The sequence below is a fragment of the Eleginops maclovinus genome, chromosome 11 (genome assembly GCF_036324505.1).
Source record: "Eleginops maclovinus isolate JMC-PN-2008 ecotype Puerto Natales chromosome 11, JC_Emac_rtc_rv5, whole genome shotgun sequence".
Taxonomy (NCBI): domain Eukaryota; kingdom Metazoa; phylum Chordata; class Actinopteri; order Perciformes; family Eleginopidae; genus Eleginops; species Eleginops maclovinus.
The window spans coordinates 1,789,911-1,806,645 of NC_086359.1; the positions used below are offsets into that span (position 1 = coordinate 1,789,911).

Consider the following 16,735-nt stretch of genomic DNA (forward strand, 5'->3'; position numbering starts at 1 on the left):
AAAAATACTTTTGCTTTTAAAATATATCTTTAAAAATTCAATCTGTTTGTTAAAATGTTTCATTACTTTGTGCTTCAGTTTTTTATTTGTATTTATATTAAGCAAACCCTCTAAATACTGCCTCCATCACTGTTGTGGAGTGGCAGCTGTAACATCAGGTGAGCTGTTCTCCTGGTTCCTAACGGTTCCTAACGGTTCCTAATGGTTCCTAATGGTTCCTAACGGTTCCTCACGGTTCCTAACGGTTCCTAATGGTTCCTAACGGTTCCTCACGGTTCCTAACAGTTCCTAACGGTTCCTAACGGTTCCTAACTGTTCCTAATGGTTCCTAACTGTTCCTCACGGTTCCTCACGGTTCCTCACGGTTCCTCACGGTTCCTAACGGTTCCTCACGGTTCCTAACAGTTCCTAACGGTTCCTAACGGTTCCTAACTGTTCCTAATGGTTCCTAACGGTTCCTAACGGTTCCTAATGGTTCCTAACGGTTCCTCACGGTTCCTAACGGTTCCTAACGGTTCCTAATGGTTCCTAACGGTTCCTCACGGTTCCTAACGGTTCCTCACAGTTCCTAACGGTTCCTAATGGTTCCTAACGGTTCCTCACGGTTCCTAACGGTTCCTAACGGTTCCTAATGGTTCCTAACGGTTCCTCACGGTTCCTAACGGTTCCTCACAGTTCCTAACGGTTCCTCACGGTTCCTAACGGTTCCTCACTGTTCCTAATGGTTCCTCACGGTTCTCTGTTATTGTATTGCTCTCATCATTAGCACAGCGACTCCCTCTGCTGTAAATAACATCCATTCAGCTGGTGTCCGTCAGGCATTCTGAGTCTCTTCATAAAAAAGAAGCCTTTTCCTCTCTGCTAATTCCCTCTGACAATAGCAGCCACATCATTTCTCTGCAGGCTCAGGGTGAACCAGAAGTGATAGTGAAGTCATTTCGAGCCGGGGAAATGAGCACATTAGAGTTTAATGCCCTGCGCAGGGAGGAAATGTCAGTGGTATCAATGGTATAAAAGCAAGCTAAGATAATGCTGGGAGAAAAGAGAGATAAAGAGGGGGATGCAACAACAGGAAGTGGAACATGAGTAAATGTGGTAGAAGTAGGGGGAGGCAGGTTACAGTGAAGCATTACCTCGGGTTAGAGGCAGGCTGATCTACACAGCACACTGACTGCTAATGGTTTTTCCTATCGAAACTGAGGGCCTAAGGAGGGTGTATTTGATGTACAGTTTGCGCTTTGTGGAACATTTGTGATTTTTCGTTCAGGCTAAATGAGATGGACTTGTTGTAGCATGAAATCAAATGTTTGTTTCCATTAATCCAGCAACAAACCCCTTCACTTGGTCTTCTAATGTTTATAATTCTTCTCCATGTTTGTTTTGTTCTGTTTGTTCTTATTCATTAATGTTACATTTATTCATATTTTATTCTATCTATTCATTTTGCCTTTCATACTTAACTGAGTGGGAAATCTGTTTATTTGATTATCATGTCTGTTTTACCTACTTGTATTACTTCTAATATTATATATCACGCACATATGGGGACTGTGCGTAAATAAGGATTTAACGTTTGACCTGAATTGAATTTCTTTTTTTATGGTATGCCATAAAGCACTTTGAGTTGCACCAGGTTTATGAACAGTACTTTGTAATTTAGACTCAACGGAGCGAAAAGAGTGAGGCTAGCTTTCAGGAACAATTGTGGATTTAGGGTTAGGGTTGAGTTCCTGGAAAATACATTTCCACTCCTCTTGGCAAATAATTTCACATTTTAGGACCAACGACTAAACAAATCTGGTCTAAATTGACATCACCATTTCAACCAACAAACTATCTGAAATGAGTCCATTTTATGAAACAGACTTTAAACATATTTCCTGCTGATCTTCCTACCTGACAGTCTAAATGCTCTCTCCACACTGCTGGGATATAATTCCCTTTACTAACAATCAACTTGAATAACTTCTCCACAAAAGTCTCAACCAGGCCTCAAAAACCCAGACGAACAAAGCATAAGCAAATGCAGAGTTTAAACTCCTCGGGTCATTAACCAAACAATACGCACAGACACAAACACCACTGAGGACGTGACCTCCTCTTTGGAAGTGAAAATAGCTCTGCGTTAAAAAACATCTCAAGGATCCGCCGTGGTGTGGGCGTGTTGCTACAGGCTCTGGTGAGGAGATCAAATATAATCCACATGGAGTAATCGCGAGTTTGCACGCTTATCAGAGTCCAGAACAGTTCGCTGCATGTTATTTCCCATTGTGTGCGCCTTAATCCCGGAGCAGGGGTGAGGGTTAGGGGTACTTTAAAGCAACAAACTTTTAGTATGAGCCATATCAAGAGCGCAGTTAGAAAAAGGGAAGGATTAAAAGTATACAGCACCTGCAGTAAAACACAGCTCCAGTTGCTGAGCCTTTAGTATGCTACAGCTGCGAGCAAAGAGCACCAGTGCTAACGACTCTTGTAAATGGTAAATGCATTCATGTGCACTTTTCCACTCACAGTCAGCATTCACCCAATCACACAGAGGCTGCTATACAAGGTGCTCAAAGACACTAACATTCACACACACCGATTGTGAGGCATTTGGAGAAATGTGGGGTTAAATATCCTGCCCAAGGCTACATCGATATGTTGATTGCAGGATCTGGGGATCAAACCCCCCAACCTTGGTGCACGAGCACTATATCTCCTTCACGCCCGTCAGTCAACACACAGGATGAATGTTAATGGGGCAGTCTCTAAGAAAAAAGCAGGAATAGAAAGGGAGAGCGATGGAGGGTTAGCCGTGCTTACCATAGACGTAGAGGATGTAGTCGTCGAAGGACTCCCCCACTGTGTTGGAGGCGACGCAGCGGTAGGTGCCGTTGTAGGACTTGTTTAAGTTTTCGATGTAAAGATCCCCGCCGGTGATGACGGCGTGGGACGGGACATCGTCATCCACCTTCACCCAGTTCACCCGCTGAGGCCTGGAAACGAAAAACCGGAACAACCGTTAGATCCCAAGACAAACATTCAAACTGGGAGTGAAAGGTTATGTGAGCCATTAAGAAACCAAATTAAAAGTTTAAAGAACTGGCCTGAGGGCTGCAGAGTTCATTACACCCAATAGAACAAAATTGAAAAAGTTTAAAACATTTGGATCACTTTTGCTATTGTTAGACGCCTAACATTAATGGGGGCTAAAAATGTCAAATCTGACCTCTGCAGGGCACAGAACTCACAGTGGTATTACATCTGAGAGCTGTCTTCCTCTGGGAGACATGGGCGACTTTTGACATTGGTCTCATTACACCATGCAGGATCTTAGGTCAAAATAAATTGTGGAAATGAGGAAAAGACTCAATTGATGAAAACCAAAAGGACCTCAGAGATAATGTCCCTGTCACAGCCTGGATCGATGAGCATCACTTGCTTTTCATTCCGGTCAAAAAAATGTCCTTCATGCACATATATTCTGCTGACCTACATTTCGATAGCCTTGCTACTTTTCCCCGTCATTTGCTTCACCCCTGCACCCAGAGGGTCTATGAATATTTTAAATAGAAGTCGTGGCATTTTGGCCAATAGTTGCTTTATGATTGACAACTTTCCCAATGAATGGGCTCTCAACAAAGGATATCTAATGACCAAAATCACAAGGCATTGTTTTTGACACTCAACTTATTCTCACTGTTAGGGAATCTTTGGCTAAGGTAGCTAAACTTTGAGACATCTCATCACTTTCTCCTTCCTCTGCCTGTATTCCCAAGGCATAGGTCTTTCGGCCTTTGGGGTTGCTGTAATCTCCCTTAAGGAGGGGCAGCCTGGACGCTTTGTTGATGCCAGTCTGTGACCGAGCTCAAACTGACCTGAGATAGTTTATTGTTCAGGGACGTCTAGAAGCCCTTCTTATCTGGAGCGCAGCTTCCCTGACGTACATTCTTTTCCAATGTGCGACAGCTCTAGTTAGATTAAGGATCCACATTTGTTTAGTCTAGCTGATGTAGAATGTTGATCTCTGAACTGGTTAAAACCTCGTATTGTAGTACAGATCTTCAGGATTGGTCAGGAAACCGCTCTGTCACCTCGTGGCTGCAGCAAACGTCTTGTCAGTTCTACTTCAGAATTAACCTTCAGTGTTTGCCATCAAAGTTCCAGCTCTCCTCGAGTCTCTCTGAGTTTCATCTCCATTGCTCCAGAAGTTTCCATCACACTCACAATCAGAAATATAAATGGCCTCAGGTTGGCGACAGAGGAAACGTCAAAGGGTGACAAAGAACAACCTCCTATGAACTAGATCAGAAATCCTATGAATTAATATCCATAGGCAATGACTTGGACATCAATCAATCAGTCAATCAATCAATCAATCAATCAATCAATCAATCAATCAGTCAATCAATCAATCAATCAATCAGTCAATCAATCAATCAACCGACCGACCGACCATCTATGCATGTATTTTTTTATATCCCAAAATATAGCCTTAAATCTTTTCATGGATTCATTTGCAATTTGCTCTCATCCCAGAACTTGAGTACAGAAATGAATCTGTCAGAGGTTTAAAACTTCCTTTCATAAGTTCTAATACGCTTTATATTCAACATTGTTCTGAATCTTGCTTTAAAGTTATTTTTAAGGCAATGGGGGAGGGGGAGGGGGGGGGGGGTGTATGAAAAACGATGTCCTCTCCCTCCTACTCTTTGTATGTTGTTTTCTCTTGCAGGTGATCTGAATGCTCCCTGATCCCTGGCAGCTGTCGTTCGGCCTCTAAACGCTCTCTCTGGCCCCACCCACGCTCCCTCTGTCTCACATACATATACTGTCTCTGTTTACTTCTAATATCAATATACAACTTTCAGAAAATACCACATTTAGTTCACCCTTCCAATGAAGTCATCATTGCTCTTTGTTTATCAGTGAGAGCATTCGTTCTTTTACTCAGATATGGGATGTTAGCTCATCCTTTAGCTACCAAAAAGAGTAACTCCTCTATCAGCACTGCATTATAAAGCGCTTGCAATGCCCTATAGTCATATTTCCATAATAAAGTACATGTCTTTACACATGCAACACTCGTTAACAGTTCCCCAAAGACTCATCTGTCCTTAACCTAAACAACTAAACCTCAATTGGCTTGAAATAAGGCTTATCAAAGAGAGTTAAGGCATAGAAAATACCAATAACACCACACCAGTCCCTTTGTGAACCTGAAAGCAACAATAGGTTTCAACGCTCGTATACTTATAACTGCTGCTGCGTAGGTGGGCGCCTACCAAAAGTCTGTATTTGTTCCCTTTGTACCTTGACTGAGGTTTATAGCGGGGTGACAGATTCGATTTCTTATGACAATGAGCTCAGAGCCTCAGAGGGTGAGAGGAAAAAGAAAGAAGACAAAAGAGCTCCATTTTGCTGCTGCAACTTTCAATGGCCGCTGCCAGCGACGGTTATTTCCCCTGAGCGAGAGCTGATGGTCTCTCTTGTTGCATTTTGCTGGGCTTTTTTAACTTGTTTCCCTCCATTAGAAATACATTTGGTGTGGAGCGAGAAAGGAAATAGGATAGGGGAACAAATGTGAAATATCCGGGAAAGGAAAATCTGAAATGGAAGCCCAATAGCAAAACAACAAACAAAGCACAAGTGCGTTAAATGGCTGTTTGAGAGAGCTTGAAAGAGCGTGCCGTGTCGATTACAAGTGCTCTCCACATGGAAGGAAATGTAAATAAACCATACACATGGAAATAAAACGGAGCGAGAGACATGACCTGGGAAAAAAAGCAGTTTCAATAGGAGGATTGGATGTTGTGAGAAGGGGGAAAATGAATCCAGAGCAGGGAGATAGACACAGATAGTGGTGAGATGGGGCTGCAAGGAGAGGGGAAGGGCGTTTGGAATACAAATGGCCGCCTGCAGCCGGGGCCCCTGGTGCTATCTGCTGGTAATGACTGCACAACCCTCAGCGGCTCTAATGAAAATGACTTCCAATTCCCGGCTCACTGTATTGATTGTATTTTCATCTTTGTAAAATGAATACGGGTAGTGAGCTTGTCTCTAAGCCAAGTATCAAAACGTCGGGGGTGGGTTTGTTCCGATGTGTGTGTTCATTTGTGTTCCTGTACTTCTACCCTTCAGAGGATCATAAAGTGTTTGAGACTCAGACATCTGACTGATCCTAACTTGGATCAGGGTCCGGAAAATATTTCGAATAGTTGGTTTTACTTATGGGAAGGTTCCTAACGGAGAGTACTAAGTGTCAGCTATGATAAGAACTGTTTGGATTCTCTAGATGGAAAGAAAGGAGGTTCAATGCTTACTGTATGATCTCCGTAAGCAGAGGATATCTTAAAGTAGAGATCCCACCTTTTAATGGGAAACCACATTTGGGCGTTCTCGGGAACAAACAAGAACCATTTGGTTTGAGTCGGGATAAAGCCAAATGCATCCTTCTTTCTCACACTTAATTCCCTGTAGCTGCCGAGCTGAGTACTGGAACTGAAATTTGAATATACAACCCTTTAATCCTGGCCTTTTGCACAACACAGAATGTAAACACTACTACATACTCCACTAACTTGGAGATACCTGTGTTGGAATGTGGTTCTAAAAACTGCTTTTTGTTCAACTTGTTTTCACAGAAGTTACAAATGGATCTCAAGGCAACACAGTTTCAAGGGGCCAACAGTTATTACAATGAAAATGCTCTGTCCATTCATACGCTCACCTTGCTCCAGAAAACCTCATTTACTGGGAGATATTGCTCTCTATCCAGGCTGGATTCGCCACCAACACATGAGCAGGGTCTGTTGAGACTACTCTTGCTGACAAGCTGAAAGTAGTAGTTCAGTAAGTGCATTAGTGAGCGACTGCGGCTGTGAGGTCGTCTTTCAACCTGAAGTTTGTATAAGTACAGAACATTTAACATTAATGATTCTTATTTCCTCTCAATGAAAGTTGCCATTAAAATCCAGCGGGAGTCCAAGCTTACCTTCCCCCTTGACTACACGACACTCAGGTATTTGATTTCCCATTTCTCTGCCAAAAAGCTCACTTTTAATCCTAATGTTTAACGTTAAAAGTTATTGTTAAAGTGAAGCTTCATTCAAAGCTTCAATCAAGTTTTTGACCTCATTCAATCACTTGAAACTGCTGTTGCTAACGAGGCTAAAGTAGCATTTTGAAATGTGTTAGTGGGCGATCACTTGAATGACGTTAGATTCATTCATTAAGGTAGTCAATTATCTCCACATGAAACATCCTGTGAGCCACTTCAGTGCAGATTTCAGAAGAGAAGCGTAATGTGGGCATGACAGATCACATAGCTGTTGAACATCCCTGAAACTAAATCCACCAATTGGTGCTCAGACAAAGGCCCTTTGTGGATCTGGACTCTAAGTGGTCTAGGAACTCTGTATAAACACAACAGACCCGTTGCAAAGCTACCTTCCCAAGTAGCTCAGGTTACTGATTTAATATTCATAACTCCAGTCTCATCTGATGATTGTATTGTCCCGTTCAAATATGAACCGCCTTGTCAACAAACTAATATGATTGATACCGACGGCGCTGATGTTTGGATAGTTCGTCAGGTTTCCTTCCTGAAGCTCTGTGTTGTCTTTTCCTCAGTGCTCTGATGGCATCATTTGCACTCCATTACATCTCATAACACAAACACCCGTCATCTAGACAAAACAGCATTCAGGTTTCAGATGATACAGGTGGAATTAGCCTAATGAGTGTCGGACAGGGCTTTTGATGCAAAGGGCAAACCCTTAAACCCTTGAGCTCCAGCTAATTAACCTTAACCTTCCTGTTGTTCCCAAATGTTTTCAGGTTGGGATAAAGGTTTATTTTATGTAAGGGCTAGAAAAACCACATGGATGCTTATATTCTACGTTTTCCCACCAGAGTTATTATTATAATTAGGATCACTTTCATTCAGTCCCGGTTTTATTCAAAGGTATAGCATCTGTGTTTCTCTGGGGGTTAATTTAGTAAAATCCTTTGTTTCGTTTTTTATTTTAGAAATGAAGTCTTTTGACCATCATTTAAAAAAAGAAGAGTAAGACTTCTGGTAATATATGCTATTATATGCTCTATAAGTAATGAAACTGGGAGGAGAACATGTGATGGGAAGACCACGCAAGGGTTAACTTGAGCTTAATGTGAGTGTATTGTAATACTATAGTTATACTCCTGATCAATGTGTGTTATACATCAGTTTTAAGGATATTTATTAGAAGTGTTTGATAGAGAATATGTGATGTATTAAGTGTTTGTCTTTTGTCTCCACTGGGACAGCAGATGGAAATGAGCTATAAGCTAAAACCTGGCTAAATAACTATGAATAGCATTGTTTCCATGCATGGTCCTTGTTTAATGAAGACATATTACATGTTTCAAAATCATACGGAGACCACTGGAAGTTCATTTTTGTCACCGGAATAAAATAGCTTGGATAATGTGCCTCAGTTATTGAATTTTTTGACCATGAACTTGAGTTCTTTTGTTCAAATCTAGCACCCCCACTCAATCAACATACTCTGTTATTCCCACACAGTCTCCCTAGATACCGTGAGAAGCATAGCACTGATCACTAAAAATAACACCCTGCCTATTGAAGGTATACAGCCTATTCAGTCCACTGTTGCTGCTGAAATGCCTCCTGCGAGACATTGCGACCCGCTCACTATCATTAGTGCCCTTTCTGCTCTGTCCTCCGCCTTTAAAGGAGTGCTAACTCAACACCTGCTGAAAATATATCACAGTAATTCTGATGTGGTTCTTAATTACAGGCCCGTTTGGATAATGTCCCCCACTTAGAAATGAGTTGGAGAGAAAATAGCAGCCGTTCCATTCAGTGATCATGTATCCAAGAGGAATGGCCATTTGCAAATATGTCGGCCCTTTGTCACAGTTCTTTGCAAGACCTACTTATGTCAAGACATCCATCCATCCACTGTATATATCCATGCATCCATCCATCAATCCACTGTATATATCCATCCATCCATCTATCCATCCACTGTATATATCCAGGCATCCATCCATCCACCCACCCCTCCCTCCCTCCCTCCACTGTATCCATGCATCCATCCACTGTATATATCCAGGCATCCATCCATCCACCCACCCCTCCCTCCCTCCCTCCACTGTATCCATGCATCCATCCACTGTATATATCCAGGCATCCATCCATCCACCCACCCCTCCCTCCCTCCCTCCACTGTATCCATGCATCCATCCACTGTATATATCCAGGCATCCATCCATCCACCCACCCCTCCCTCCCTCCCTCCACTGTATCCATGCATCCATCCACTGTATATATCCATCCATCCATCCATCCACTGTATATATCATCCATCCATGCATCTACTGTATATATCCATCTACCCTATATATCCATCCATCCATCTACTGTATATATCCATCCATCCATCCATCCATCCATCCATCCATCCATCCACTGTATATATCCATCCATCCATCCATCCATCCATCCATCCATCCATCCACTGTATATATCCATCCATCCATCCATCCATCCATGCATCCACTGTATATATCCATCCATCCATCCATCCATCCATCCATCCATGCATCTACTGTATATATCATCCATCCATCCATCCACTGTATATATCCATCCATCCACCCACCCACCTATCCATCCATCCCTCCCTCCCTCCCTCCCTCCACTGTATCTATCCATCCATCCATCCATCCATCCATGCATCTACTGTATATATCATCCATCCATGCATCTACTGTATATATCCATCCATCCATCCATCCATCCACTGTATATATCCATCCATCCATCCATCCATCCATCCATGCATCTACTGTATATATCATCCATCCATCCATCCATCCATCCATCCACTGTATATATCCATCCATCCATCCATCCATCCATCCATGCATCTACTGTATATATCATCCATCATCCATCCATCCATCCATCCACTGTATATATCCATCCACCCACCCACCTATCCATCCATCCATCCCTCCCTCCCTCCATCCACTGTATCTATATATCCATCCATCCACCCACCCACCCACCTATCCATCCATCCCTCCTCCCTCCACTGTATCTATCCATCCATCCATCCACCCACCCACCCACCTATCCATCCATCCTCCCTCCCTCCACTGTATCTATCCATCCATCCATCCACCCACACCACCCTCCTACAATCATCCCTCCCCCTCCCTCCACTGGTTCTATCCATCCATCCATCCCACCCTCCCACCCACCCACCACCACCACCCTCCCTCCACTGTATCCATCCATCCCTCCTCACTGTATCATCCATCCACACCCACCACATCCATCCATCCTCCTCCCTCATCCACTTCCATCCATCCATCCACTGTATCTATCCATCCATCCATCCACCCACCGACCACCCCCACCATCCATCCATCCTCCATCCCCCTCCCTCCTCCATCCACTGTATCCATCCATCCATCTCATCATCCATCTATCCATCCATCCATCCACCACCACCGACCCACCCACTACCATCTCTCACAACTGATCATCCATCCATCCACTATCTTCCTCCATCCATCCACCACCGATCCACATCTATCCATCCATCCATCCTCCCTCCTCTCCATCATCACATCCATCTCATCATGTATCCATCCATCCATCCCTCTCCATCCATCACTGTATCCATCCATCCATCCATGTATCCATCCATCCATCCATCCTCCATCTACTGTATCCATCCATCCATCCTCTATCTACTGTATCCATCCATCCATCATCCATCCATCCATCCATCCATCCATCCACTGTATCCATCCATCTACTGTATCCATCCATCCCTCCATCCATCCACTGTATCCATCCATCCATCCCTCCCTCCATCGATCCATCCATCCATCCATCTACTGTATCCATCCATCCCTCCATCCATCCACTGTATCCATCCATCCATCCATTGTATCCATCCATCCATCCATTGTATCCATCCATCCACTGTATCGATCCATCCATCCATCCATCTACTGTATCCATCCATCCATCCATCTACTGTATCCATCCATCCATCCACTGTATCCATCCATCTACTGTATCCATCCCTCCCTCCCTCCATCCATCTATCCATCCATCCATCCATCCACTGTATCTATCCATCCATGGCTGGTTCTAAAGAACAACCTTAAATACCTGAAAAGTTTCCTTTAACATCCTAAAAGCAACTTGTTTTTGCTCATTAAACATCAATTTACAATTATTTTGACACAACGTCAAGTCGATCAGAACTTCCTCCAACCACCGCTTTTCCCTTTTTTCCAATTTCTTAAAACCTGACCATAAAGACGAGGATTAACTCGATGTATGGAACATTTTGTGTTCGTTTTCATTTAGTGTTTTTCCTCGTTCTACAGTTTTTGCTGCAGCAGAACTTGGTGGTAAAAGGTTAATTGCTTGATATTTGTTATGTCTGATTGCTGGAGTTGTGAGTTGTACTTGTGTTCATCCTCATCTGAACTCACTCTCACTCACTGAAAAAGTTTCTTCTCAACAGTTAAATACTAAACAGAAATTCATAGCACAGCAACAAGACACACACACAGACCTTAAAATGAAGTCAAGGTATCTCAATGAATAAATGAATGTGCTTTCTCTACCCATGGCACATTTTAATTAGTAGCAGTGTGTGTGTGTGTGTGTGTGTGTGTGTGTGTGTGTGTGTGTGTGTCTCTTACTGGGGTTTGCCTTTGGCCTGACACGTGAGTTCCAGGTTCTCTCCTTCCCTTGTCAGACCCTGAGGAAACTCTACCACGATCTTTACCTCCGGTTTGTCTGAAAGTAAAGATAGAAAGAGAATGAAATGCTGGCACAACAAAACAGGTAATGAATTACATAGTATCTTCACTCTGCATACACTTAGAGCGGTACAGTGGAGGCATTGTGCATTTAGTGCAACCCAGAAGTTAGCATTGCAAGGGATCCCTTTACAAAAGCAATGGGAATTTTACACTGGATTATCAAATATTTCAGAAAATATGATTTGTGAAAAACTCTAGGTCACATCACCTGAAGTCATGTGACCGTGCTGTAGTTCCTTTATAGCCCAACATTAGCCTCCTTTAGCTTAGCGGTGGTGACGTGAAGTCATGTGACCGTGCTGTAGTTCCTTTATAGCCCAACATTAGCCGCCTTTAGCTTAGCGGTGGAGACGTGAAGTCATGTGACCGTGCTGTAGTTCCTTTATAGCCCAACATTAGCCGCCTTTAGCTTAGCGGTGGAGACGTGAAGTCATGTGACCGTGCTGTAGTTCCTTTATAGCCCAACATTAGCCTCCTTTAGCTTAGCGGTGGTGACGTGAAGTCATGTGACCGTGCTGTAGTTCCTTTATAGCCCAACATTAGCCTCCTTTAGCTTAGCGGTGGTGACGTGAAGTCATGTGACCGTGCTGTAGTTCCTTTATAGCCCAACATTAGCCGCCTTTAGCTTAGCGGTGGAGACGTGAAGTCATGTGACCGTGCTGTAGTTCCTTTATAGCCCAACATTAGCCGCCTTTAGCTTAGCGGTGGAGACGTGAAGTCATGTGACCGTGCTGTAGTTCCTTTATAGCCCAACATTAGTCGCCTTTAGCTTAGCGGTGGAGACCTGAAGTCATGTGACCGTGCTGTAGTTCCTTTATAGCCCAACATTAGACTCCTTTAGCTTAGCGGTGGTGACGTGAAGTCATGTGACCGTGCTGTAGTTCCTTTATAGCCCAACATTAGCCGCCTTTAGCTTAGCGGTGGAGACGTGAAGTCATGTGACCGTGCTGTAGTTCCTTTATAGCCCAACATTAGCCGCCTTTAGCTTAGCGGTGGAGACGTGAAGTCATGTGACCGTGCTGTAGTTCCTTTATAGCCCAACATTAGTCGCCTTTAGCTTAGCGGTGGAGACGTGAAGTCATGTGACCGTGCTGTAGTTCCTTTATAGCCCAACATTAGCCTCCTTTAGCTTAGCGGTGGTGACGTGAAGTCATGTGACCGTGCTGTAGTTCCTTTATAGCCCAACGTTAGCTTTTTACTTCAAAATCATTAAGAGGTGGTAATTTGTGGAGATTATCCTGCTGAACAAGCCCTGGAAGTACGTAACTTTAAAGTTTGTTTGACACAGAGATTATTTCATGCAGTATTCCAAAGGAAAAGTCCTATACATCCTACTTTTTTTTTAGGGAACCAGGGAGATGCTAACTTCAGGGTCTGCATACAGAACAGGTCATCCATAGTTTTTCACGGTTATCCGGTATTTGTTTATCCATCGCTCCTTTTTCTTCACACAGAATACACAGCACTGCTCACCATGCTCAGAGAAATACCCCCTATATGTTTACATCAACACAACAACAACACCCCGCAGTGACCCACCGCAGGAGTGCTGAAGTGAAAGAAAAAGCAGGTCAGGTAACAGGAACTTAATTTTTTTATAAGGATTGAGCTACGCACTACACCAACTCTGCTTGGTCTGGATTGATTTGACTTGACATGATGTTTACAACTAAATAAATTCAAGGTGTTTTTCTTTTACCTCTCACCCAGTACCGCTGCCTCAACCCCAACCCGCTCTTGCATTGCATCAATCACTCCTCAGCAGTGTTGGGGTCTACCTTGGGTATGATATTGATGGAATTGTAAATTAACCCCAACACCAGAACACAAGGCAAAGCATCGGGGAATGACAGACGTGGTGTGGACCCACAAGTAGTCCATCCAAATATACGTTACCTGATAAAGTTCCCGCACAAAACAAATGCAGTGTGGACGATAGAGCAGTCGGAGAGAAAATATAAGACTGTTGTTTTGACAATCAGCGGGGTGCTTTGACAGTTTTTGCTGTGCTATTCTCTGCAAGCGCCGAGTGTCTATTGTTCTCGCTCCCCTGACTGTTGCTGGTGTTATCAAAGCTCTTTTCTCATCTTGGTGTGAGACATGATCCTTTTATTCTGGACAAAAATGTAATGTTTTATTCAATCTATCATCTGGGTAAGGGATTGAGTTCTGTGTTACCAAGTGGTGAGAGAAGAACTGAAAGCAAAACAAGAGTCCTGGTCTTTCTTTCAGCTTTCAAACCTTTCAACAAGTCAATGTTAAACAAAGGGAAGCTGGAAGACCACGTTACATCAGCGTAATGTTTGAGTACATCATACAGTAACTCATTCTTCTTACGGATGGGTTAGGGTTAGGCATTTGTAAGACCTTAGTGTTATTTTCAGGTGTGCATTACTCCATCAGCCTTTGTGCATGACTTTCTTAAATTCTCTCTTCGACATTACCTCGTTTTTTTAACATTTCTGACTCGATTTATCAAAAGCTTGTCGTTATTTCCCCATAAGATTTGAGGTCTTGACCAAAAAGGATGTCATTAGATAACTCACAAAAAGGACTTTCCTGTATCTATTCAGTTTAATTAGTTAATCAAAACAATTACATGACATTTACTGTGCTGTTTATGAACCTTTGTTGAGATGTTGTTAAAAAAGTACTTATGTTTCCTATTTGATTCATAAATGTTCATTCTTCTAACCAACTCTTTGTGTTGTTGTATTTTGTGTTGTACTTTAACAACATGACACTCTTACCCCAAATCCCTTACTCCCTTTGCTGTAAATGTGAGTACACAAATCAATTAAAAGTCATTCAAAAGTTTGCAATATATTAAAAGCTTCGACCTATAATGACTTAGTTTGTTTCCTCCCAAAAAAATGTGTTGTTCTGGATCTGATGCTGAAGGAACCGCTAATACCTCCACTCATCTCACAGCAGACTGATTGCTGAGTCACTGTGCCGTAATTACACTTCCCTGATTGTTATTCTTGTTTTTTCCCCCAGTTTTAAATCCTGAATGCACAGTTTGGTGTGTGCATGTTTAATCAGCCTGCAGACAGAGGGCCTGAGTTATGATTTCCAAGCCGGCTGTAAAGTTTGCAGTCCGACCTTCTCGGCAACAAACAACGCGTGTCTGGTCATCCATCTGTCGAAATCACACCCTGTCAGCGGCCGCCTCTCCGTCTCTGTGATGGACAGCAGACGGGCGAAAAGCCAAGTATTCTGCTCAGTGGGCATGTTCACGTTCAGACAGCAAGCCTTTGGTTTCGCCTCCGCTACAGGCGCTACACGGCAACTCTTCTTCACTCACAGCCGACCTTGTCATCGCAGAGCAATAAACATGAAGGACGCCGGGCATCTGTAAGTTGTTTTGATAGCCGCGAGTAGTTATGTCGGAGCTTTCTTGTCTCTGCTTGATGGGAAAACACAACGCAGCACAGCCAGATCCGCATCCTGCCTCTTCAGTGGGAATGAATTAGTGTCTACAGTATGCAAGAAGGCCGTTATCATTATGCTAACTGAATTATTTGCTTTATTGTGCGCCTCACCTCATGAGCACTCAAGACGGCACTATCCATCTCTGCGCAGCCAGCCGACCTCAAGAGAAAAGCAACGAGTCGACGCAGCAAAACAGCCCTCTCTGCTCATACACATAAACATTACACGCTTATTTAATTACGCCGTCCCCTGACAATGGCCTTTTTAGCTGTTTTCTTAGCACACAATGCACTCCGCTCCACCAGCAAATTGCCCACACAGTGAGTGATTGAAATGTAAATGGCCTTGTCTATCAGCATAATATATCATCAGTAAACAAACATAGTACGCTTTAATTCATGGCTCTCTATAATGTCCTGGAAAAAAGTAACATGTAGCTGGATCATATAAAGGCTTGTAGACAAAGACATCTGCAATCCACCGGATGTGACAGTGAGTTCCCTACGAGATATGCACCAAGCAATCACTGTCAGCTTACCAAACACTAATTAGGTCTTTGCAAACCATAAATAATTAAAGAGGAGATATTCTGCTCATTTTCAAGTTCATATCTGTATGTAGCGTCTCTACTGTGAAATGTTTCCATGCTTTAATGTTCAGAAAGCTCTTTATTTTTCTCATATTCAACTGAACACAATGTTAGAAAAGACTTGCAATGTGTTTCAATATTGTTGGACAAATAAATAAACCATTAGCTTCTGCAACTGTCATACTTGGCAAACAATACCACCTAATCTTAAATTTCATGCAAGAAAATATCCACTTGGCATCTCGGGCTTCCGTACTCCGCCGTTATTTAGTATTTTAATATTCACAAATAAAAAATAACTCCTGTGTTTTTGTTGTTTTATTTTCCGTACCAAAAACCTTGACTCCAACAACGAGGTACACCCTGAACTGTGCATATTGTACTTTATCACCTCTGGAGAATTCAACAAGTACACTTTCAATTAACTGCAATCCAATCAGGCAAATTGCTATATTTAGAGTCATGAAAAAAACAAATCCTTTGTAAATCAAGAGCTGCTCTTCAGGAATCTCAGTAAATTACAGAGCCTATGTTCACCACAATACTGCTCCCTGGTTAATGCTCGGAATATAATATTAAACTTGACTGTTCTGTTGGCTCAGTATGCACAGAGTCTCTCTCCCTGTGTGAACTCTCTGTTATCAGAGGCCGACCAAATGCCACGCTGCCTCTGAAGATGATCTGATCTCCTCTTCTCGCTCTCCCGGGAAAGGTCAGATCGCTGCAGAGGAGTTTTATTTTTTTTAAACAGAATGCTAGGACATGCCAGAGGCTAAAGACATAAGGTTACCGGGGCATGAAAGACATAAATTCTATCATTTTGCATCAATAAAAAGATCTAAAGCTCCACATAACAAAGGCCCGGCA

At 42.9% G+C, this 16,735-nt stretch overlaps 1 protein-coding gene across 5 annotated transcripts in view; it reads right to left on the reverse strand.

Moving 5' to 3' along the window:
- cadm1a (cell adhesion molecule 1a) overlaps positions 1-16,735 on the reverse strand; it is a 340,935-nt gene that overhangs the window by 40,269 nt on the left and 283,931 nt on the right. For all 5 annotated transcript variants that reach the window (XM_063895864.1, XM_063895863.1, XM_063895862.1 and 2 more), the window contains 2 exons: positions 11,722-11,818; positions 2,806-2,978 (listed from right to left, as the gene is read on the reverse strand). In XM_063895864.1, coding sequence (XP_063751934.1) covers positions 2,806-2,978; positions 11,722-11,818 — 270 coding nt within the window. The remainder of the gene's footprint in view (positions 1-2,805; positions 2,979-11,721; positions 11,819-16,735) is intronic.